The sequence below is a fragment of the Balaenoptera borealis genome (assembly GCF_965194805.1).
Source record: "Balaenoptera borealis genome assembly, chromosome: 11".
Taxonomy (NCBI): domain Eukaryota; kingdom Metazoa; phylum Chordata; class Mammalia; order Artiodactyla; family Balaenopteridae; genus Balaenoptera; species Balaenoptera borealis.
Genome location: NC_138868.1, coordinates 65,441,936 through 65,469,394, shown reverse-complemented (window position 1 = coordinate 65,469,394; position 27,459 = coordinate 65,441,936). Strand labels below are relative to the sequence as shown.

The 27,459-nt window shown below is 34.3% G+C and overlaps 1 protein-coding gene across 6 annotated transcripts in view; it reads right to left on the bottom strand.

Annotated features, from left to right (window-relative positions):
* Positions 1–27,459, bottom strand: part of TMEM135 (transmembrane protein 135) — a 251,435-nt gene that overhangs the window by 68,274 nt on the left and 155,702 nt on the right. For all 6 annotated transcript variants that reach the window (XM_082340493.1, XM_082340495.1, XM_082340494.1 and 3 more), the window contains one exon: positions 12,410–12,456. In XM_082340493.1, coding sequence (XP_082196619.1) covers positions 12,410–12,456 — 47 coding nt within the window. The remainder of the gene's footprint in view (positions 1–12,409; positions 12,457–27,459) is intronic.

Genomic DNA, 27,459 nt, shown 5'->3' with positions numbered 1-27,459 from the left:
CGTGAGCCACAACTACTGAGCCTGCGCGTCTGGAGCCTGTGCTCCACAACAAGAGAGGCCGCGACAGTGAGAGGCACGCGCACCGCGATGAAGAGTGGCCCCCGCTCGCCGCAACTAGAGAAAGCCCTCGCACAGAAACGAAGACCCAACACAGCCAAAAATAAATAAATAAATAAATTTAAAAAAAAAAAAAAAAAAAAAAGATATGTGTAAAATATATAAACTGGTTCCTATCATAAAAGTATGACTCTGAAGTTTGGCTCTACCAGGATAAATAAAAAGCAAAAAAACCCCAATTTTTTTAACAGTAGAAACCAAATCTTGAGGACTTTAAGGCATTGAAAAAAATCCTCAAAGAATGGAAAAGAGGACAGTTGATGATGGTACTGCAGAGACAAAAGATGTTAGTAAATATTTTTTAAATGTGCTCTTTACAGTAAAAATTCTCTCTTGCAATCTCCATTTAAGAGATTACATTTAATAAGATAAATTTATCTTAGATTCTCTATTTTCTCTGTAAAACGTTCTAACATTCACATTGACTGCTGGAAGATAAAACACCACTACTAAATATGACCACATACGTCAGTTCACACTAGTTGAGTTACATGCTTGCCAAGAATTAGCTGTGCTTATCCCCAAATGTGTTTATGTCATTTGTATTTGTTAATGTAATTATGTAAATGACCTACATATTACATAAACCAAAAAGGAAAAAAGTTTTTTTCCATGGAAACTGAGTTTACTGTTTTGGAAAGACAATACCTTATAAGTATGATTTATACAACAAAAACAACTCAGAACCCCAGCTGGGGAACTCCAACTCAAACAAAATGCCTTGGTAAATGAGCAGATATTTGTCTGTGCTAGGGTGAAATGAAGTACTTAAAGTACACATATATGAGTATCTTGGAGATGCTGTTAGTAAAAAACAAATCTCATGCCATTGCCATGAGGACAGCTTACCCTGAATAGCTTTTGTCACCTCAGCTTGGACATCAGTATGAATACATGCAAAGCAGAACTGCCCTAACTGACTCACAGACCTGCAATGGGGCACAGAGCTGACCCAGCCAACTTGTTTGTTATATGCCACTACAATTTTATGGTTGTTGTTTACATAACTGCTGACTGACACAACACTATAACAGGAAAAAATAAATATGAATAGCATATAAATTTGTAGGTGCATATAGCTCCTATAAATCAGTGCAAAAAATTAAAAAATAAAGAATGGGTAGAGGGCATGAAATCAAAACGACTAATAAACCAATGAAAAGACGTTCCACATCACTAGTCATCAGGGAAATACAAAGTAAGGCAAAAATGAGGCATTACCTTTTAGATTATTTGATTGACAAGGTAAAAATCACTGACATGAACTAAGATTGGGAGTCAACAAGCACTCTCAGAGGGAAAGTAGATTGGTAGTGCTTTTTATGGAGGACTATCTGGCAGTATTTATCAAAATTAAATACGTCCAGTATATCTGACCCAGAGAATCCATTTGTAGGTAACTATCCAGCCTACGGAAACAATGGAACATGCACACAAAGATATTTTTAAAAGAATGTTCACAGTTGTACAGTTTGTAATAGTGAAAAACTGCAAACAGTATAAACGTTAATAGGGCTTCAAGTATTACTTATAGATTTATAATTTTTTGCAGCACCTAAAAACAATGAGGTAGATTCAGATATAGTGACATATAGACAGAACCCTAAGATACATTATTAAATAGAGAAGTACTGCAGAAAATACATAATATGTGATCCTATTGTAAAAAATGAATATAGACATAGGTACATAGATAAGTATAGAAAAAATTCTGGAAGGATATATGCCAAAATGTCAAGATAGTTTTGAATGAAAAAAGAAGCAGGAAGAGGGAGTTGGATAAAGGGAGAAAGAACTTTCACTTTTTACTATATACACTTTGATGTTATTTGAATTTTTTGAAAGAACTTAGCAGTGTATTACTTGTACAATTAACAAATTATTTTAAAAAAGAGGAGACTTGCTAACTTTTAGATCTCTTTTAGAGATCAGAAAGATCTCTCATCAATTCACCTATTGAATAAAAAGACTCATCATTTTTACCCTACATAGATACTGCACAGTTAAAATTGGGGTAAAAAAGTAAACTACATCTTAAAATGCTGAAAGAAGTTGATGCTAAGAAGAAAGTTAAGAGGGAGAAAAGGAGACCTAATAATCTTTAAGCATCTAAAGTGATTATATGAATAGCTGTTTTCTATTTCAACTGGGAAAAGGCCGTTAGGGTGAGCCCTTTCCCTTTTATTAGAGATTTGGGATATTCGGGGGAAATGTGCTGACTCTTCATGTTGTGAACTACTAGAATTGGTTAGCAAGAGAGATAGAGGGATTAAATTCTCTGGATTTTTTTTTTTTTAGTTACAGGTTTTAAGGAAAATTTTATCATTTATTTCTTGATGTGACTCACAGCTTTGCTACTCAGAGTGTGACCCCAGGTCCAGCAGCCCTGGCATCACCGGGGAACCGAGAAATGCAGAAGCTAACACCCCGCCCAGACCTACTGAATCATAATCTGCATTTTTAATAAGATTCCCCAAATGATCTGTATGCACACTAAAGTTTGAGAACTCCTTTAGAGCCCTTACATCAGACATTTACATTTGTAACAGTCCATATGTCTTGAACATTAACAAGTGCATACTTCAGAATCGGTAAAAAGAAATATTTCATTTGATAACAAAACCTTTCTTTTTCATCCTTATAGATACTATTTCTGCTTTTCCAAATAACAAAAAAAGTAATACAATTTTTTAAGGGCTATATTCTTTCAAGGTGAAAGCCACATCAGTCCACATCACCTTCATTCACACAGTTCTTCTAATCATTAAAATGTAATAAAAGACTGAGAGATGTAAGCTAAAATCCAAAAGAAATAGATAATAACTTCAATAAAGTGATCAAAAACTTTAATGATCTTTAAATTCTCAGGACTCAAGTAATTTCAATTCGGTTGGCCTGCTGTAATAAATCTCCCTACATGTTTCATACCAGTAGAAGTTGCTGGTGATTTTACAAGATGAGGTGAGGAGAGTCTCATCTTTCATAAGAATCCCTGAAAATATCCTATAATGACACCCTGCAAGGAAGGTTTGTCCAAAATATCAGGATTGGGAATTATCCAATTCCAAAAGCATTTTTTAACACTCAAGCAAGAAACAGGAGTCAGGAGAGCAACTGTGCTAATATTAGAGCTTGATGTTTTTGTGATAGAAGAAATCAACGTGATGAGCTCAACTGCTCTCCATCATCTAATTCTGAATATCATTATTCTTCTGAACATGCCCAACGAGCTCAAAACCATAAGAATTACATACTCCATTTCAGTGAACAAATCTCTTCAGAAGCATTCCAGGGCAGCTTGGATTCAGAGGTCCTGGGCTGCCGCAAGCAACTTATTCTCTAAGGCCTGAGAACCCAAAGCTATGTTCTTCTTTTATTTTAGGATGACAGGAACATGACAAACAGCCAGCACTCAGTCACCATCAAGGCCCCACCAGTACAAAGAGGCTTTGTGATTGACAAGAGAATATAAAAAAGGGAGGAGACCCACTTTTTCCTTCCTCTAGGGAAGACTCCCCTGAAATTTTAGAACTTAAAAGCGTCTCCCATTTAGACTAGTTCACTTTGCAGGTAAACACCTTCCTGGTTCAGTGACTCAGTCACCCATTAGAAACAGAATCTGTGCTGAAAATTGATAATGGTGGAAAAATATTGTTTTACTGTGAATTTCAGCTCAGGGCAGCTGTGACATACTTCCTCTTCTAGCAAGCTGTCACTGAACCAGTACAGCATGAAAAGTAGGCTTCATACATGGATATTTTATTTGAAGTTTTAAGGATACAGATTGGAATAAATCCAAATATTTCCAATTTTTGCTATCTGTGATTTTTTTGAAAAAGATCTAGATCATGAAAAAGGAAAAATATGATGTATTATATGAATATTAATATTTCCATGTCCTTTGATTCATTTCAATAAATTTCCATGACAAGGACAGTGATTCTGAAACACCTTCCCCAAAATAAACAGAAAATACAGCAAAATTCTTCTTCAGAATATAGTCAATATCATTATATAATCAAATACAATCTATGAAATACATACTCAAAATATAATAATCAGGTTGTGAACTGATAATTTATATTTCCAAAGACTGTTAATTTAATTTCCATTCAAACTCAATTGGAATGTATTAGCAGTGGACTTCATAGATATTTAAAGGGCATTCTGATGATCTCAGTCTTTAAATGGCAATTGATGACTTTTCAGTTTGATCAGCAGTAATGCATTAGACTGATACTTGAGAATATATTCACTAAAAGCCTAAACATTTCAGATAAATAAATTTATCTCCATTTTTCAATCTTGTTTTTCTCCAGCTAATAAGGACATTTGATATTATACCATGTCTGCAGATATTTCTGAAATTAGTCTTCGTTGGCAGTCCTAGAAAACTTTTTTTAAACTGCACTTTTCAAATATTATTACCAAGTAAAAAACACCCTAACTCATAAGTATCAAAGACAAATTTCCGTCTTATTAGAACAATGTTGTAATAACAATCTCATATAAACTTGTGGCATGTATTGTAATCTTCCTCATTACTTCCCTTCTAATTCTAAAGTGTAGTGTCTCAGAACTAAGAGTATGAATATTTTAAACGGCAGTTCTGACAATTCTGGAAAGAAAGCTGGCAAGCTTTGTGGTGCACTTGTCTGTCATTCTCCATGGGAACACTCCTCCTTCAAATACACTTGAGAAGAAGTTAAGTTTCCTGGGGTTCTCTCTCAAGAAATGCCTATGTGTCCACAAAAACACAGTACCATCCCTGAGATGTGGCAACCAGAGGAATGTTAAATGGTGATAACACAGAAACACCATGCTGCTGTGCAATAAAGATCTATTTCCAGGTCAGATTTTTATAACAGCTTAATTGATATAATTCACATACAACTCACTATTTAAAGTGTATCATTCAATGACTTTTAATATATTCACAGGCCTGTGTAGCCATCGTCATAATTACTTTTTGAACATTTTCATCACCATTTAAAAAAAAAATACCAATTAGTAGTCATTCCCCGTTCCCCAAAAGTCTCCTAGCCACAGGCAACACAAATCTACTTTCTATCTCTATGGATTTGCCTATTCTGGATATTTCATATAAATGGAATCAAACAATATGTGACCTTTACAGCTCAGAGTTAAATAATAAAAACAACTAATTTTATTGAGAGTTTACAATGTGGCAGTCATTTAGTACTCACAGTAATCCCATGAGGTGAGTACTGTTATTATCCCCACTTTAAGATGAGAAACCTGAGGCACAGAGAGGCTGAGCACCTGACCCAATATCACAAAGAAGTTAGATGGAGAGGGTTTGAACTGACACAGTCTGGCTCAAGAGTGCATGCTTTTCACCAACTCTGCTACCCTAGAGTGCCCCTTGATTAGCTCCAGGAAAACTCCAACAGTAGAAAATAATGGAAACAAAGAGTCAGGCATGAAGAAAACAGTGAATTATAGCATTCCTCATAACTGGTAAAACAAGGAATTAAACTTAACTGCTTCCGATCTGAGCGATTTTATTAGCAAAAGTCCAGTCTAAGAGCTTTCTATGATCAGTAATAAATGTCATTGTTATTCATGAAAATAAAACTGCAACAAGTTTCTGAAAGGCAGTTGACCACTTCTGACATGATTGTGTCCCATTAAGTTCTTACTTTAGTAGTTGCATTTTAAGTTCATACCATTTCTCCATACAATATTTCCCTTTGCCTTCTACTAAAATCAATAAACATTTATATATGTTAAAAATTTTGGAGCCATTTCTTTATCTAGGCCCAAGTACCTCAAAGGCTAGCAGGCAAAAAGTGAAAACAGACTTGCCACAACTTTCATCCATAGATGGAGAACATTCACCCAACGGGCAGAATGATGTTCTCCCCTCAAAAAGAAACTCACATTACAGTCATGTGACCTGGTAATAAGCCTTGCATTCTCGGAGGAAGTGATTCACAACATTTATGAACCTATGTTTTCTCACCTTTTCTATTTGCTTTGAAGAAAGCAACAGTCCTAACATTCTCTTTACTTTCTCTTTTCATAGGACAGATTTTGCATTTTTTAGTAAGCTGACTGGTTTTGGGTGCCAACTACATTAGTACCTTGTTCCACCTGCATATATTTTCTGAGGAATATTGCTTTCACAAGCCCATGTCGACTCTTTAAAAACTCACCTTTTAAGAATGACAATGTATTTAGGAAGCCAAAGGCATTAGATTTTTCTACTTCCTACCTTTTCCATATATCAGTCCTCTTTCACTTAAACTGTGTGCCCAAGGCTTTCAAACAAAGCTTCAATTTCCTCCTAATCATTTATCATGATCTCTTCCAGATAAGTAGGTTTAACAATCTAGCCATGCATGTAGACGTTTTGGGCTGCATCTTAGACCATTTCTCTTTTCTTTCCCATTCCCCAACTTGTCAACCTCTCTTTTGCTTGTGCAACCTTCTTTTAACCACTTAGTCTCTCTTGTCTAAATAAGTAAATAAACAAAGAAAAGAAGGAATACAAAAGGAAAACCCTTAATCCTATAACAACTTGCCCTATCTTTCTCCTCTCAAACTTTTTGAGTTTATTATACTCATTCTACTTCCACATCTCACACTTTTTTACATTTTCTTTTATTTACTTAAAAAAATTTCCCCAAGTTTATTGAGAAATAATTTTCAAATATAATTGTATTTTAAAGTATACAACATGTCACATTTATTTCTCAATCTACTATCCCAACTCAACTACAGAAGTTTCTCTAGCAGGTTACCACTGACCACCAGGTTGCTAGAGCAAAGAAACAGTTCTTAACCCTTACCTTACTGCATATGTCTACAGCATTCACACTAAATATAATTTCATTCCTCAAGTTCTCTATTTTAATTAACTTTCTTCCCTAGTTTAAAAACAACAATCACTACTCGCAACTCTATTATTTTGCTAAGATAACAATCACCGTGCTAGGTGCTCACATGTATTAGTTCAGTAGTTTTTCACATGGCTGGTTGTTACTCATTAGTGGGTCGAAACAGCTTTTTAATACTTTTTTTTTTTTTTTTTAATTTGTCTGCGTTGGGTCTTCGTTGCTGTGCACGGGCTTTTCTCTAGTTGTGGTGAGCGGGGGCTACTCTTCGTTGCGGTGCACGGGCTTCTCATTGCGGTGGCTTCTCTTGTTGTGGAGCACGGGCTCTAGGCAGGCGGGCTTCAGCAGTTGTGGCACATGGGCTCAGTAGTTGTGGCTCACTGGCTCTAGAGCACGGGCTCAGTAGTTGTGGCTCACGGGCTTAGCTGCTCCGCGGCATGTGGGATCTTCCCGGACCAGGGCTCGAACCCGTGTCCCCTGCATTGGCAGGTGGACTCTTAACCACTGCACCACCAGGGAAGCCCGAAACAGCTTTTTAAATAAATGAAATAAATTAGAATAGAAAATATCCAAATGTATTACACGTAGCAAGGTTACATACTATCCTGGGAAATTTATGGGTCTGCGTGAATAGTCACAATATAAAAGGTAGTTCTGGGACTTCCCTGGTGGAACAGTGGTTAAGACTCCATGCTTCCAATGCAGGTGGCGCGGGTTCAATCCCTGGTCAGGGAACTAAGATCCCGCACGCCGCATGGCGTGGTCACAAAAAAAAAAAAGGTAGTTCTTATTTTGGGTGACATCCAAAAAAGTTGGAAAGATGTTGCTTCTTATGTAATTCTCACAATCCTACCTATGAGGTCCATACAGCAATTTACACTTTTTAATAATGAAGAAGCTGAGGTATACAGAAGTTGTATAATTTGTCCAACATCAAACTGCTAGTGTGACAATCAAGAATAGCCTCTATTTATCTCCTGAACTCCAAATATACAAATGATATCTGTATTTCTCTATGTGAATGTCCTAAAAGCAACTCAGTCTCAGTATTTGCTAAACCTGTATGTAATTTCCACACATTTTCTAATTTGCTCACCTTCTAGTGTTTTGCTCTTCCTCATCCAAGCAGCAATCCTCCTGTCTTAGATAAATCAACTCTTCATCATGTCATTACCATAACCCTCAGTCATGTCCTCACCATTTCTCTCCTAAACAACTGCAGCAGTGTCCTCCCATTACCTGTTATTATGCCCCCTCCAAACGCCTAATTCATTCTCTGCGTTGCTGGAAGTAATCTCCTTGAACTAAAAATCTAATTATTTAGGGCACACTCTCCCAAACCTGAAGAAAACTTTTAAACTCCAAATGCCATATATAATTTTCTAGACTGGACCTTTGTGTAGTTTTAGGCAATACTTTAAAAAATAGAACCTAACTGATATTTAAAGGATTTTTTAAAAATGAGTAAATGGTTGAAAGACCCAGATCAAAACTTCCTTACTTTTTGTTACTTCAAAGATACTAATAAGTTCATGTAAACAGATTCAAGGACAATCATAAATGTCTTTCACTCAAGAACTATGGGTTGTCGAGCCAATAAATAGTGTTGTTTTCATAAATTAAAAGAAAACAACAACACTACATCCATATGTTGAGACTAATGAAATAGTTTCTTATTTTTGCCATCACAGAATAGCACAAATTCATGGAATAGCAGTCATCAATACTATTTCTAAATATGTATTAAAAATATATATACGTATAAAATACAACTACAATAAACTTTAATTTGCACTGGTTTCTAAATAAAAATCCAATGCTTTCCAATGTTTACGGCAGATTAAGGTAGGTCTATTGTGAATCAGTCATATATAGTCTGTAGATTATCTACTGTGACAAGTCTGAGCCTTTCAATCTACATGTTTAAACAAACTGTTGGCTGCCTTTGCACAGGCAGGTGGAAAGAATTTCCAGCTAGGTACTCACTAAGATGGGATCAAAGTTGTTGTAATACACTTTATGACACTATTTTAAATTAAAGAAAAATGAAGCTCAATTATTTCATTTTTCTAAAATATTAGTGTTCTTCATACACAGATCACTAATGCTGAAAATAAAACCAATAAAATAACGTTTAAAAGAGTTTCATGTTTCATTGACTTTTTGTGAGCAGGAGTAAGTGTAACAGTTTTGTTGTAGTGTCTGTGTTATTGTTGATTCTTTCCTTTGCTTCTCAATTAAAACAAAAAAGAGCTGGTGGTTCAAAAGAAACTCATTTCTTTTCTCCACATGACTGTTGGGAAGATCCTAAGCAGGCCTGAATCAATAATTATGATGAATCCTTTTACTTAAAAAAAAAAAAAACAACTTAGGTTGCTTTACCCATAAATACACACTTGGAAGTAAAGAAATGTTTTAAAGAGATGCATTAGACAAAATATTCTATCAACTTTTCAACTATGACTCCTGCTTGGCCTGAACTGATAGTGGCAGACATACCCTAAGGCGAAGCTGTGACAATAACATACAAAATAATAAAATGCTTAAACAAAGGAGGCAGAACCATTACGAAGAGTGCCCACTGGGGTTGAACAGAGAGCCTTTTTCTTTCAAAACACTCTTCAAAATATTGTACCCCAATTTATATCAATAGACAGCTGGATGGCTGGATGGCCAGATGGCCAGCTGGCTAAGAACTGGAACAAAAAACCGGAAAAAACTTTCTCTTCACATATTACCTTTCCTCCACCCAAGCCTCTGAAGTGTTCCCAGGATTCCATTTGAATATAAGCCATATTTTTGGCATACAGATTAAAAATCAAGATCACCATGTATGAGATAATGCATGTGAAAAGAACTATACCTATAAAATAACTATTAAGAGCTATTAAGAGCTATGTAAAAGTAAGACATTTTCATTATACATTTTAATAACCATAGTTTCAATACTCTGAACATTGTGTTGCTTTTTAAGTAAATTCATACTATAACCATCACATCCTATGTCACTTTTAGAACATACTTATGGAACTACTTCCTCAAGTTCTTTCTTTAAAAAAAATAAAATTGGCACATTTTTCTCTCTATTGAAAGGGGGTTCTCATTTCCCTTTTTCCCATTTATGGGTTAGGATAAAAACACAAGTTGACATTTCTAACACAAAATGTTTCTCTTATCCTCTTCTTAAAAAAGGTTATTATAAATGGAGTCATAGGGACAATATCATTTGATATTTACTGATCTAATTTTATGCAATTAGAATTAAAATAATTGTTAATAAATGGAATAAATGTGTCCTCAAATATCTACAATATACTTAAAATAAAGTTGAATTTTAAAAATAAAATATTCTAATGGAATTAGACTTGCTAACTGCTATTGTTCATTCTAAACACTTGCTAGAGTTCAGACAAACATATAACATTGTTTTCTTTGGTTGCAGTACTTTATAAATGGTTTTATTTTATCATTTACCAAACCTCTTTTGTTGAGTTATTCAAACTAACTTCTGCCAAGAACACTAGGAATTTGGTGATAGTGCTTCTTTTTGGAGAAAAACAACCCCTTTCCTCAGAAAATTGAAAATGTTTATCTTGGCACTAAAACCTTGTATTGAGCCTTCTGGAAAGTATTTTAAATTGTTGTTTTTAACCTAGACTCTGTGACTGAAACAGGAAAAGGTTCCGTAGCTCTGCACCAAAATACATATTTATAGGGTTGATTTTCTTTCTACACCAAAAATACTAGTTTGATGGCAGCAGTTTTTAAAGTATAATATCCTAGGACCATGCCTAACATTGGGCATTATCACTATATTCAAGACAATTTGTTTTTTAAACCTCAAAAACTTCTGATGTCTAAGAAATGCTAAATGTTGATCAAATATGCTATCTTTAAGTGCTATATTGGGAAGGACTGTTTCACTTAACAACCTGGTCTGTTAGGAATTTTCACACACACAAAACATTTTATTTGATACTGTACTTTCCTCCTGTGCATGCCAACAAAAGATATGTTTCTAAGTTTTTATCTTTTCTTTTACATTTCTCCTACTAGGTATGCTTTATCTTCAGATTATACAGCATAAAGATAAATCCTTGAACTTTTTGCAATATTGTCCTAATAATGTGTCTGAATACAATTAAGAAATCTTTGGAAATTGATGAAATGAAAGAGTCATTGTTCTTAACTCCCCTACCACACCCCTAAATTGCTAGAATATACGAAAGAGACTACAGGAGTTGTAAGGTGTATATGAAAGTGTATTAAAAATGGTAGGTCATACAATTTCACAAAGACCCCCAGATAGCTGCAACAATTTTTCAGTCGCTAATAACTGACATAGAATACTATGCACTCCATCATGAATACGTCCTTCCCACCTTAAAAACTTCATCCATTTTTTTCCTTCTAACAGCTTGTCTGTCCTTTACAAGAAAAATTACAGCACCATCATCATTTTATATTTGCATATAACATTTTTTATAGTTAAAGGAAGTTCAAATTATATCATTGTGCTTATCAAGTATTTATTAGAATGTTCTGACAGGAAATTAGTTGTTTAAACATTCTGCTATGGTTGAACTGCCTTATTTAGGTTAAACAAAAAAAGATAAAGATATCTACTAAATATATCTTACTAAAATCCATAACTGTCATGTCAATCAAGTGCAAATTTTAATTTTAAAAGCCTAGAACTTCCTGCTGTGATTGAATTCTGCCTATAACCAGAAAAATCAAGAAAGAGTCTATTCAAATGAGTGTAATAAGAGTGAAACAAATAGGAATTACTGGTATTACAGAAAATGACGATAATGAAGGAGTGGGCTCTTCCTAATCAAAAATCCAACTCCCATACTGTTGTGTTTGTATGACAATGACAGGCACCATTTTTAGTGGCATTAAAATTCTGAGCCATCCTAACACTCCCCCACATTCCTCAGAGTCTCAGTATCAATGAAAAATGCAACTCTGACATAATGGACTAACTTAATATTTTACAGACAGTGATTAGCATGCTAGGTTACGTTCGTAAAAGACTTAGATTAAGCCCTACCATCACTTTTTTCTCATTTAAATTGAAAATGTTGATTGTTTGATAAGGTGAGCGAAGAATATCTAAAATCAGGTCCACAAAAAACAGAAATTCACCTTTCAAGATCTGAGAACTATTAATTTACATATTCAGCTTTCCAAGAGGAACTTATAAGCATAGTGTGAAAAATCACATCTTCCTTCCCTCTCTTTCTCTATTCACTAAGGAGCAGTGACTTTTCTCTAACCACTCTAGAAAACAAAACAAAGCAAACAAAAATTCAGGTCACTTGTGGGGCATAATAATTTAGAAGACACTTTAGTTACACGGTTGATTTAAAAATTACAAAGGAAGAGTATTTTTTTCTATTAAAATAAATAGGTATAACAGAACATACCTGAAAAAGAACATGTACATGGCAGCTGTGATGCAGAATAAAAGGACCTATAACAAGGAGAAAATACGTTACTTACAAAAGAACACTGACATCACCATTTGTGTGTCTTAGAAAGCAAAATACCCACTATTAAATCTTGTACCTGAAACAATTAAAAAATGTACGAAACTAGTCATACACATATCACATTCTCTACCTTTCAAATAAGTCATATCAAGGCAATAATAAGTCTGTATATTTATGCACACATATAAATAAATAAAATTATAAACGTTATACAATATGTTGTGTGTACATATATATATAATACTATATATATATACATATATAACACTATATATATATATGTATATAGGCTGGGTAGAGGGTAACAGGGTTCAAAAAGGAATAGCCAATTTAAAAAATTATATCTAAGAATTCCTCAAGAAGCAAGTAACCTAAGAACAGAGACAATGGCTTTTAAATAGTGAAGTCAGCAAAAAAATCATAAAACTTATTAACTATTATATCAAGATGACCAGACTTTTAAAATATAAAACACAGTCCAGTTGTCAACCAATTGTAATCAATAAGAAAAGCTCCTAAAAATATGATCATCCTGTATGGGATATAGACTCCCTATAAAAAAATTAATTCCTCTAAAAGCAAGCATCAGAACACACAATAAATCTGGATTAAAGAAGCTCCCCTAGAACACGTCATACGAAACACAAAGTATATTACTAAGATGTCTATGGAAAGAATCCAAACCCAAGTCCTGACCAAAAGCTTAGTTATGCCAACAAAGTGGATCTCCATAAAATTGTTTTAAATCAGTAAAACGGAAGTTGTAAACTGTGTTCTTATGTTAACAATAAGAGTGTAAATTAAACACAAGGATTGTCAGTGGCCTCACATCATAGACAAATGACAAATGAACTATCTTCAACTATTAAAGACTGACCACAAGGAACCACGAAAACAAAAATGGTACAAAATAGTGTTTAGCTATTTCCAACACAATTGCTAGTTGGCTTAAGGAAAGTATAATAGTTTTGCTATTACAAATTGAGCTTCATAGGTTTGCCACCTTGGCTTAAGATAAGCATTATAAATACAATCTGAATGACTTAGAAATATATAAACCTACCAACCCAAAAGAGGATGGGCATCACACCGCAACTACTAAGCCTGCGCTCTAGAGCCCATGAGCCACAACTACTGAGCCCGCGTGCCACAACTACTGAAGCCCACGTGCCTAGAGCCCATGCTCCCAACAAGAGACACCACCGCAATGAGAAGCCCACGCACCGCAATGAAGAGTAGCCCCTGCTTGCCACAACTAGAGAAAGCCCGCGTGCAGCAACAAAGACCCAAGGCAACCATAAATAAATAAATAAATAAATAAATAAATAAATAAATTATTTTTAAAAATCTAATAAACATGCACACACTCTCCTCCTCTCCTTTCTCCTTCTTTTCCTCTCCCACTCTCTCGTGCCTTCAAAAATACCCTATCTATGACGCATAAGGTTCATATCACTATTTTTGAAAATGTAACTTAAAGCATAAGGAATAATTTTCAGTTATTGATTAATCAATTATAAAGTCCAAGTGAGTTTGTTTACTGGCTATAATTTGCCAGCCAGTGCTCCAGATCACAAAACTCAGTTTTTATTTCCCTCTCCTTGAAACCCCTTTGGGCAATGCCAACCTTCCCAATTTTTCAATGTTTCATTCTTTCCCTGCACTAGTCATTATTCCCCTCGCAGACTCCACTCACAAACCTCTCTAGAAGTGTCCCACAAATCTTTCCCACGCTACTTTCTCCAAAGAAAACTTCCAAAGTCTCTTTCCCTCAAAAAATGTTGCTATGCTCTATCCTCACATGCTAAACCTATCTTTGCTCATATTAAACTAATGATTATCTTTACAAATAATACAGTTGAAACCGGGAAAGAGCATAATGTTTAAAAACTCAAGCTCTAGAATAAGGCAAATACAGGTTTGAATCTAATTTTATGTGACTTTTGATGCTTTATATAATTTCCCTAAGACTTAGATCCCTTATCTCTAAAATGAGTATATCACCTCACTTTGAATTGTTGGGAAGATTAAATGAGACGATGCTGCAAAGTGTCAGGCATTCAGCAGATTGTTTTTATTTTGTTTTGTTATTCATGGAAGTAATCTAGATATAAAAACCTCATCCAGAGACAGAAGCTTGGAAAAAAGTTTGTTTTTAAACAGGTAGACCTTTTGAAATCTCTCAAATTACCAATATTTGGAGAATATAGAGCAGAGATTTAAGATATGAAAATCTGTGCAAGCAGGGGGAAACATGTAAGGGATATTAAAGTACAATTGATCAACTCATTCAAGAAATATTTACTGAACACATACTATGTGCCAGGCACTATTCTAAAACTTACAACAGTATACAAAATGGACAAAGTCCTTGCCCTCCTGGAACTTACCTTCTAGCGAGGTAAGAGAAGATATTGAAATAGTATGTCAGACAGTGATGAGTTTTGGAGCAAAACAAAGCAGGATAAGGAAATAAAATGCAGGAGAGTAGGGGTGGTTGTTTTATACAAAGTGATCAAGGAAGCACAGACTTGTTAGTAGAGACACTGAGGAGATGAGGGATAAACGAGGGGACCATATCAACAGAACCAATGGAAAATTTTTGAATTTTATTCAGAAAGATGGTCAGTATTATGTCAAAGACGCTAAAGAAAGGGTTTCATTTTTAGTAACATACAGTTTTCAAAGCTTTTTACATTAATTGTGCTAATTTCTTAAACATTGTAACTTCAACAGAGTGTTTTTCCAAATAAATGTAAATCTGCAATTAAATAATGAAGATTTTCTCTGTGTTCCGAATTATAGTATTTTAGAGCTAAAACGACCTTCAGATAATATATTTTTTCGTATTAGGAAACTTCGATCCTTAGAAGGTAAGTGATATATCCATGTTCTACCCTGCTAGTTGTATCTTGCATTTCCTCTATTAAACAAATATTGGTCAAATGTTTACTCTGTACCTGCTCCATAAAGAAGCTATTTAAATACAATTCTGACCCTTAAGGAACTTACAGAATACCGCTCCACAGTCTAATTCTGTAGCTACTCTTTATATGTGTGGCTACTTAAAAATTTTTATAGCTTTATTGATGTATAATTGACATATTTAATGTATACAATTTTGTTAGTTTTGACATAGGTATATATCTGTAAAATCATCAACATAATCAAGATAATGAACATATCCATCACACCCCAAAAGTTCTTAATAGCATTCCCATATTATTATTTTAATACTTGTAGAATCTGTAGTGATGTCACCTCTCTCATTCCCAATACTGGCCGTTTGTATCCTATTTTCTTGATTAGTCTGAGTATAGATTTATTAACTGTATTGATTTTATCAAAGAATGAGCTTTTGTTTAATTGATTTTCTCTATTTTTCTGTTTTCTACCTTGTTGATTTCAATTTAATCTTTACTAATTCCTTTTTTCTGTTTGCTTTGGTTTTGTTTTCCTAGTTTCTTAAAGGTAGGAATTTAGGCCATTGGTTTAAGATATTTTTCTTTTTCGATATAGATGTACAATGTTATAAATTTCCCCCTAGATCTGCGTGTATGTGTGTCCTAATTTTAATAAGTTGGGAATTCATTTTTGTTCCATTCAAAATACTTTCTAATTTTTGATTTTGCTCCCTTCTATGATCCATGACTTAATTAGAAGTGTGTTATTTGGCTTGCAAATACTTGGGGATTTTCAGCTATCTTTTTGTTGTTACTGACTTATTTATTCTATTATGGTCAGAAAATACTTTATATATATGACTTGATTATTTCCAGATTTATCAAAACTTACTTTATGTCCCAGAATATGTTCCATATGTTTGGTAAATAGCCCATGTACATTTTTTTTTTAATGTGAATTCAACTGTTGCTGGGCAGAGGGTCAAGCTGCTTGACAGTGTTGTTCCAATCTTCTAAATCTTTATTGATTTGTCTACTTGTTCAATCAATTATTGAGAGAAGTTATCAAAATATCCTGCTGTATTTATGGAGGTATCTCCACAATCTCTCCTCACAGTTCTATCAGTTTTTCCTTGGCGTATTTTGAAGCTCTGCTACTAGGGACATAAACATTTAGAATTATATCTTCCTTATCATGCTGAAATTACCTTCTTTATCTCTGATGATAGTCTTTAATCTGAAATCTATTTTACCTGACAGTAACTTCTGATTCCTGTTAGTTTTCCATTCTTTTACTTTTAACTGATTTGGTATTTATATTTGAAGTTCACTGCCTGTAGGCATCATATTGTTGTTTCTTGCTTTTTTATCGTATCTGAAAATCTCCACCTCTTCATTTGGCATATTTAGATTGTTTACATTTAATGTGATTATTGGTAAGTTCAGAATTAAATCTATCATCTTGCTATTTATTTTTCTATAGTTTCTTTTTTTTTCTTCCCTTCTGCCTTTTTTGAATCAACTCAGTTTTTTTAAGGATTCCATCTTCTCTCCATTGTTGGCTTCTTTGTTTAAAGGGTTTATAGTAAACATCTTTAAATTGATACAGTCTCCACTCAAGTGATATTATTCCACTAAACATACAATATGGACTGTTACAATAGTATACTTCCATTTCTCCCCCACCCCGACTTCTGTGCTATTGTTGTCACCTAGTATACTTTTATCTATATTATGAAACCACTATATTTTAAACATTTTTTCTTAAAAATGTATGTCTAAAAAAGTTTTGACCTTTGTTTTGAAAGCTATTTTTGCTGGGTATCAAGTTCTAGGTTGATGGATCATTTTATTTCAGTATTTGGCTCAATGAGTACCACTTCAAATGTCTTCTTACAATTTGATTATGAGGTGCCTTGGAGTACTCTTCTTCATGTTTCTTTTAAAAGGGTTTCATTAAGTTTCTTGGATCTGTGGGTTTATAATTTCCATCAAATTTGAAATTTTTTCAACCATAATTACATCAAATATATTTTCTTCTCTCTCCCCTTCCCCTTTGGGAACTCCAATTAATATATAGTAGGTCACCTGAAGTTGTCCCACAACTCACTAATGCTCTCTTTATTTTGTAAAAAAATATTCTCTTTATTCTGTGTGCTTCATTTTGGATCATTTCTATTATTAGGTCTTCAAATTAACTAATATTTTCTTCTGTAATGTATATGTCATTAATGCCACCCAGTACATTTTCCATCTTACACACTGTAATTATCATCGTTAGAAGTTTGATTTGGATTTTTTCCCCGTTTTCCATGTCTCTAACTCCTCTGAAACTATGGAATTCACTTGTAACAACGCTTTTTTAATGTCCTTGCCTGCTAATTCTAACAGCTTTGTCAGTTTTGATTTGGTTTTAACTGACTGATTATCTCCTCCTTATGGGTCAAATTTTCTTGTTTCTTATTGCATGCCTGGTCATTTTTATTGGATATCAGACATTCTGAATTTTACCTTGGTGGATGCTGGATATTTTTGTATGTCCATAAATCTTGAGTTTTGTTCTGGGTCACAGTTATTTAGAAACAGTCTGATCCTTTAAGGACTTGCTTTTAAGATATTTTAGGAGGGAGTGAAGTAGTGCTCAACTTAGGGCTAATTATTCCCCACTGCTGAGATAAGACCCTTATGTGTACTCTCCCCAATGCCACATGAATCTTGAGATTTTCCAGTCTGGCTGATAGCAACAGACACTATTCCTGCTGCTGCTTGAGTGCCAGCACTCAATTAAGCACCTCTAATCCTTTCAGGTCATTCTTTCTTTGACCTGGGGTATCTTCCTAATGTGCATGCCCTAATCAGTAAACAGCTGAATACTTTCCTCTCTAGTCTTCAGTGGACTCCATCCAGCATGGTCTCCCCTCTCACTCTCCACTCTGTTTCTTCAACTCAGAAAGTCCTCTAGACTTTGCATGAATGTCTCCTCTTTGATCCAAGCCTGGAAATTTTCTCAAGGCAGTAAGTTAGCATAATCATAGACTCATTTCATTTGTTTCCCATTCTCAGGGATCTCTGCCCTTCAGTGCCTAATTCCAGGATTGTAAAACCATTGTTTCATATGTTTTGCCCACATTTTGGCTGTTTCAGTTGGAAAAGTAAGGATTACCTTTATTATGTCATGGCCAGAAGCAGGATGTGATTATTTAAATTTAAATTAATTTAAAAAAATAATATTAAATTCAGTTCCTCATCCACACTAGCCATATTGCATGTAATCAACAGCCATATGTGGTAGTGGATACAATAATGGACAAGCAGATATAGAACATCTCCATAATTGCAAAAGGTTCTATTAGACCTGTCTGGCCAGTAAATGACATTTTCACTGCATTGTGGTAATGTTATTACACTTATATTCTAACTTTAGCTGTAAAGTATACATCTGAACACATCTATTTTTATTCTTTACATTTTTATGTCTAAAGCAACACATAAAATAATCATACCACAGTTTACTCATTTGTGGAAACAATACAATGTTATCTGTTACATATATTGTAAGCATTAAATGAGATAACATACATAAAGCCTAATAGAGTGACTAGTACATCACAGATGCTCTAGAAATGGTAACTACTGACAAAAAATAATTTCTCTGTAATTCCCTCCCATTTCACAACCATTGCACAATACACTTAAACAGGATAAGTAATTTTGAAATTGCTATTTTCACTTTGATTTTTAATTTTTTTTAATTCAAAAAGTAATGAAGGGCATGCTACAACACGAATGAACTTCAAAAGCACTAAGTGAAGGAAGCTAATTACAAAAGACCACATGTTGTATGATACCATTTATCTGAAATTCTAGAATAGACAAATCTCCTTATGGAAAGTAGAATGATGGATGTCTAGAGCTAGAGGAGTGAGGGGTAATAGGGAGTTTGCTCATGGTATAAGGTTTCTTCAGGGGGCAATAAAAATGTTCCAAAATTAGACTGTATGGATATGTGCACAATTTTGTAAATATACTAAAAACCCATGGAATTAACATTTTGAACTGGTAAATTTTAGAGCATGTAAATTACTTCTCAAAAACACTTAAAACTGGCTTTTTACAAATTAATACATGTACATGATAGAAACAAAAATTCAAACTGAATGATAAAAATACAATGAAAGGAAAGTTCCCTTCTATCCAGATCTCTGGTATTCTGTCTGTATACAATTCTGTACGTGTGTGCGTACACTTGTACAAAGATACATGCCAAATAAAGAAACCGTTTTATACTTTTCTTTTAAATTTTACACACACACACACATGTTTATTTAAACAGTCTATGAATAGAGTGGATGCTACATATATTGAATACCAAAGTATACTTCGTAAACTTGCATACCTATATCTCTGGAGGTAAATTCTTAAAACTGAATTCTCTGTATCAAGGGATAGGTGCATTTTAAATTTTGATACACTCCCATCAATAGTATATCAAAGTAGCCATAACCTTACATAATCCACAAAAACTGTGTTTTACCAAACTGTTTTATCCTTGCCAATGTGGTGGATGAAAGAAATGATATATTACAGCTGCATTCTTCTTATGAGTGAAATTGAGCCCCACAGGTTTATAAACCTTTTTGTTTGTTTTTTGGTCAGTTGGTTTAACCACTTTTTCATATCCTTTGTCTATTTTTGGATTGTGAATCGTTTAGAAACCATTTTTATTTTTTGAAACTGAGTATACTTATGTGAAAACATAGAATTAATTTCATTATTATCTATTTGCACCAAGAATATGGGTGGTTAAATAAAAGTAATCATGTAATGGAAATCTCATAATGTACTAAACCAAAAGAACATTTTAAGCCGAGTGTACAGAAAGTATAACAAATAATGAGAAAGTAAAGTTCATTCAGCTGAAAAATACTGTTTTCTCTGGAATGACATTTCGGGAAGTGATAGATTTACAATACATGGATTCATGTTAGAGAGCTTACAAAACCTTCAGGGAAAAACTGTACTATGGTTGTCATCACTATGTCATGCAGAATTATATGAAAACTATCCCTCTCAACGCTCTAACAAAGACACAATATCACCATATATGAATACTTTAAAAACCTAAAAATAACCAGAAATATAAAAAATGTGACTACGACCTGGTAAAGAAGGCTGTTTTCACCATCTAAGCCTCAAAATGGTTAAAACACATATCCTGAAGTCATTTTAAAGTCTACTAGAGACCTAAACAGATGGTGCATTTAACTACTTCCTACAACAGAAATCTTCTGCTTTTCTTTAACATACTCAATTAAATGTTCTTTAACCCTGCTCAGTGCCTTTGACCACTCCTGCTTGAATGTGTCCAAAGACAATAATGCTCTTTGCTGCCTGGCCTTCATTACTCATCAAGTCTGTTTCCTCCCCATATTCACTGAGCCCCCTTCCTTCCATTATGCAAATAAATACTGAAATCTTGTCTCTGTTTTCTGGAAAAGAAGCAATAGATTTCTCCTTGCCCCATGTGTACTTCATTCATATTTTAACCATCTATCCATCCACCCGTTCCTAAAAAGTGATCTGGTATCTATGTGTTACTAACACTTTGTGCCTGAGCAAAGTCAAAAGGAAAGAGATACAGAGCTAAATAAGCTCCAGGCTATCAAGAGACCACATGATCTTCAAGCAAAACAGAACAAACAAGGAACCACAAGTTCTTACCTTTGTTTATAAATTTATTTCAGTACTTGCTATATTGCCAGTGTGCTAGGGTAACAAAACTAGATAATATTGATTCTTGTTGCCCTTATGAGGTCAGTCTAGCAGAAATGCAGGCATATTAACAAATCATCCCAATACAACATGCTAGGACAGAATATTTACACCTCACCCTACAAGAGGTAGTCACCAAAACATCTAATTCTATTATTATTTTAATTACTCAGTATATATTTAGACAAAGCTTTTTTGGTTGTCTGTATACCTTTATGTCTCCACCAAAAGTTACTTAGAACACAAAGTCCCCAAAAGCAATCTCTATTTCATCTAATTCCATACGTGGACAGATTTTTGATATACCATATAAGGCTTCTGATAATAATGTTAATTTCTATTTATAGCAACCATCTTTCAAAAAACTAAACTGTACTCCCATTCGTATACTTTGTAAAGGCTGAACTTTAGACTCTATAAGCATTTTCGACTTTTCTGAAAACACAGACCATTACGTGGCCTCTTGGGGAAGCCATTCTCACTGGACCAATAAGTGGTATCACAATTAGCAATGTATATATTTTGCTTTGAACACACAACAGATCATTATCATAATATTAATTTGCTTTTAAAGATGCATCGTTTTTGAGCAGTGGGATTCTTAAGTTAAATAACTATACATTGTTTTATAAGTTTTAAAAATCCTTATACAATTCTAATCTCACATAATATACAGTACATCTTTATAATCTGTCTCTCTGTTTTGGATTAGCAGTTTTGCTTACTGAGTTTTGTTTTTTTTTTTAAGTTTCCCTTCCTTGACAAAACAAATACGGGAAAAGTACAAAACACCTTATGGGGAATTTAGGGCCACAAACACCAGGCTATTAGTAAGAAAGAAGTCTGAGGTCTCCAGATTAAGACTATAAACTTGATCAGATCACTTCCATTCTTTGAGCCTTAAGCTTTTTATCTTTAAGAGAAGTTAGATTAATCTCTAGGATCCTTCAGAACTCTAAAATTCTGTGATTCCATGAGTCAAATTTTTTCAGTACAACAAAATTATTTCAAAGCAAACTGTCACTAATATATAATGAGACAAATCTCAAGAGTATATGTATATACTCTCATATGTATAAGCAAATGAGAGCATTCTCTCTGACTGAATTGAATGTGGGGAATTATATTAAATACGCCAACAACTTGGTCCTAGTCTCTTCCTTGCACTGCTCACCATTCTTGATTTATACCTTCAAGGTCAGCAAACAAAGTCTGGCAACATATTAACCTTGAAATTTTCCAGTTGTAGAAACAGCTATGTTAGATAGTGGCTGGGAAGTACAGCTTATACGATGTCCTGTCCTTTTATGGTAAGTAGGTAAGCTGTATTTTGTCTTCCATAAAAGTGAAAGGATTTAAAGTATATAACTATAGAAAATTTCAGCATGTAGTAACTAATATAACCTGTAAATGACATTCCTTATTACAACACAATTCTAATTCCGCTGGCAAATTTTTTAAAAAATCACAGCTTTAAATTACAACTCACTATTTAAAGGACTACAGATAAGGGTTTACACATGAAAAGAAATCAGTCGTTATTAAAAACTTAAAAGAAAATTTAATGGTCAAGTGAAAATCACCATGTGAATTCATGCATGGAACAAAATACTCACTGAAGTATATTCTCTGAACTGGAACTATAAAAACCAACTAGACATTATCACCAAACACCCACAGCACTTTATTTACATCCCTATTATTACCATGTAAAGGAAATGCAGTTATTGGAAGTAAAGGTTGTCCAATGACTTATATTTAAAAGTTATCAAGATATTCAGCTGCTTCTTTTCTTTCCCATACCCATTTCTCTATTTTATGGTCAATTAGTTGGTCATTAAAAGTCATTAAAAATGTAAATCAAAACAAACAAGAAAGGAAATAAATATGAAAAGGAAGAGCAAGGAGCCAAAAAGAAACCATAGGAGAGTTTAAAGTCAAAGGTAAATCAAAAAAATAAAAAGGGCCAGAGAACATAGAGAAAGAGGAAAGTAGGGGATTAAACTAGATAATGAACTACTATTGACTAACACTGCCAGGCACTGTATATTTTTAAAAATATTACCGCTAATCGTATAATAGCTCTTCAAGGTAGGTTTTTAATCACTTCCATTTTAAAGATGAGGCAATTGGATTCAGAAGGTAAGTTACTCACTTAAAATCACAAAATATTTAAGTGGCTGAACTAAGACTCAGAGCTAGGACTACCTGATTTCAAATTCAAGGCTTTCAATTATATCCCTCTGCCTCTAGAAAATTTTTACTAATGTTGATTTAGTAGCTACTGTGTTTCCAAGATAGGGATAATCCCCATAATGCTTCCTATACATACACATATATATGTATATTTTTAATAAGTGTCATTTTAAAAAAGAAAGGAGTGAGGCAACATCTTTCAGAGTTCAGTATAATAATTAAAATAATAGTGTAACAATAATATCAACTGCTGCTGTTACTGAATGCTCACTATATGTCACATGTTGTATTCAGTGCTTGACATACATCACTTTACATAATCCTCAAAATAGCCTTGTAATGTAGGGGTTATTATTCCCACTTCAGAGAAGAGGTTTAGAGAGACACAGACAATAATGGGATTGAGCCAGGTTTGGCAACCAGGTGTGATTCCAAAGTCCATGAGCTGTCATGGATATCTCTCAAAGATTTCTTTAAAAACTCCCTTTAAAGAATTACAGCTTTAACAAATTTCATTCAACTTAATCATGATAAAATAGTAGATAAAATAGTGGGTTAAGATATAGTCTCTGAAATGCAAATAAAAACTACAATGAGGTATCACCTCACATTGGTCAGAATGGCCATCATTTAAAAGTCTACAAATAATAAATGCTGGAGAAGGTGTGGAGAAAAAGGAACCCTCCTAAACTGTTGGTGGGAATGTAAATTGGTATGGTCACTATGGAAAACAGCATGGGGGTTCCTTAAAAAACTAAAAATAGAGTTGCCATATGATCCTGCAATCCCACTCCTGGGCATATATCCAAAGAACACTAAAATTCGAAAAGATACATGCACCCCAATGTTCACTGCAGCACTATTTACAATAGCCAAGACATGGAAGCAACCTAAATGTCCACTGACAGATGAATGGATAAAAAAGATGTGACACACATACACACACACACACACACACACACACACACACACACACACACACACACACAAAGGAATACTACTCAGCCATAAAAAAGAATGAAATAATGCCATTGCAGCAACATGGATGGACCTAGAGATTATCATACTAAGTGAAGTAAGTCAGAAGGAGAAAGACAAATATCATATGATATCACCTATATGTGGAATCTAAAATATGATACAAATGAACTTATTTACAAAACAAAAAGAGACTCACAGACATAGAAAACAAAACTTACGGTTACCAAAGGGGAAAGGGGGTAGGGGAGGGATAAAGTAGGAGTTTGGGATTAGTAGATTCAAACTACTATGTATAAAATAGATAAACAACAAAGTCTTACTGTATAGGACAGGGAACTATATTCAATATCCTGTAATAAACCATAATGAAAAAGAATATAAAAAATATATATATACATAAACATATGTATATGTATAACTGAATCACTTTGTTGTATACCAGAAACTAACACAATATTGTAAATCAGGTATACATCAATAAAAAATTAAAAAATTAAAATAGATATAGTCTCTGTGTTAAAGAGCTCACTATTTACATATGAATCAGATTTAAGAAAAGCAGAGATGAAAAAATTCCATAATCCTCAAAACTTCTATAAAATATTTATTCTAGTAAAGAAAAACAGATCTAAGAAACACATTTTTTAAATTTTGAAAATAAGCCACCTAAACATTGCAATCAAAAACTTAAAAAACCTTACATGTTTACATATTAAGTGAGGAGAGAAAAACATTACACGAGCCAGTTTTCTAATATGTTTATGTTAACTATGTAAGGGACCATTCTTTATCCTAATGCTGCCAAACATCTTACTTTTGCAATTCAGAAAACAAAACAAAAAAACCTCACATGTCATTCAGCACACGGAGGATAGAGAAAGGTTTTATATGGACTCAGAGCAAAGTTAAAGCTGAAAAAATATTGTGCTTTCAGCAGGGCAAAGTAGATGGGTCGCCTAAGTGAAACCTCATTATTATAAGTAGACAATTTGTAGTAAGTTATTTTCATACAAAGGGTGGTATTCCCATTAACCTCAAATAAGAACCAGGCTTAGGGTGACATTATGTTTTTCCCTCAGAGACACTACAAAAATAAATAAGAGCTTCCAGATTACTTCAGAGAGGTCACAGCAGGGCCACATACAAACAGCACATGGCAGTGCTGCAATTCAGATTTTTGTCATTTGATGAAGGTAAGAAAGACCATTAGAGTGAGGGTTATTGTAATTCTAACTAAGGTGGCCAGTAAGACAGCGCTCACTGCTTCACCAAACCACACTGTGCTGTAAGCAAAAGGCAAACAGCTGCCCTCCAGCTGAGTTCCACATGTTTGAGGTGTACACTGAGAACTAACTCAATCCCAATACATAATCCACAACAAAACAGTCATCAACAGTAAATAGTCGGATATATATATTCTCTTTACGGTTGTTTTAAACACAGCATATGTATCGATGTGTATTCACACATGTACTATATAACAGAATGATAGTTTTCCCAAATGGTGTGCCATGTGCCCACACTCAAGTCATCTGCCAGTTCTTTGGGCACATGCTCATTCTGGAATTCATTTGAGAAAATCCCTCCGTGATTAGGCATGGCTTTGCTCATATCTGCCTTGGTTCTCACTATTTCTATCCAGCTGCAGATTCCTCTCTGCATACTCAGTTCCCACTGACTACCATTTCTTCAGGCAGGAAAGGTTCAGAACTAAACTTTTTTCCTAACGAGCATTTAAAAAAGGCTTAAAGCACAATAAAAGTGGGCATTACAAAAAAAAAAAGGAGGGCGGGAGGAGTGCATGAATTCTAAATCAGATGAACTGTGGAAGACTTCTCAATCACCTGCTCCAAACTTATTCCACACAGATTTTTTCCTTTTGCGCTTCCCCAGCTTATTATATCAAAGCAACACAACAGATCAAGGTCTCTCAGCTGTGCTGGGTAACCTTAAGAAATCTTCTGTGTTTTTTTTTCCTCCCCAGTCAGCAAGACAGATTCAGTATCCAGTTTATCACTAACAAACATAATGATATTGAGATACATAGTTTTTCAAAATACCTTCAAAAGTTATTTTAACCGTATATAGATAAGAGAACGATAAAAGAATTAAAAATCACTACTGATTTTTTTAAAATCAAAGTCATCTTTGTTCAACAGCTAATGGGTCTAGGGCAATGAGAAGAAACTTAAGCACTTATCAAGTCTTGTTCCAACAATAAAAATGAATTAAAAATAAACACAGATAAAAAATCGAGGGGACTTCCCTGGTGGCACAGTGGTTAAGAATCCACCTGCCAATGCAGGGGACATGGGTTCGAGCCCTGGTCTGGGAGGATCCCACATGCTGCGGAGCAACTAAGCCCATGCGCCACAACTACTGAGCCTGCGCTCTAGAGCCTGTGAGCCACAACTACTAAGCCCGTGTGCCACAACTGCTGAAGCCCGCGCGCTTAGAGCCCATGCTCCGCAACAAGAGAAGCCACTGCAATGAGAAGCCTGTGCATCGCAATGAAGAGTAGCCCCTCCTTGCTGCAACTAGAGAAAGCCCGCGTGCAGCAAGGAAGACCCAACGCAGCCAAAAAAAAAAAAAAAAAAATCTACTGCAACTGTAAAATCGAGTTTATATCCAGTATTAGCTATTAGTTACGGATTCTAAAATGATTAAAGAGAAGAGATTTACAGACTGGAGGTTATGTCTATCATGGAAAATTCTCTTCTGCTTTGTATTCTAGTTGCATGTGGTCAAGAGCTTGTAGGAAATTTGTGTACAGCCAGTTTTAAGGATGCATCTGGACCATATGACCTAAAATGCAGGCAGGCAGGCAGTCTATCTAAAAGTCAAAACCAGAATTTTAGGCACTGATATCTAGAAATGTTTGTACAAACTCTTCATCCCTTAAAAGCACATTATTCTTACATTGCTAATGTGAAAATTTTGTTTGGATGGATGGATGGATGGAGAGAGAGAGAGATTTTGGTTTATATGCACAACTCCTCTTCGGAATCCTCTTACCAAAGGATAGTATTCCATGAACCTTCTAAATAAACTCAAAATAATGTACCTGCTAATCTGAGTACAGTTTGTACTTGTAGAAACCTCCACCTTGTTTTTTATTTCTCTCCAACTTAT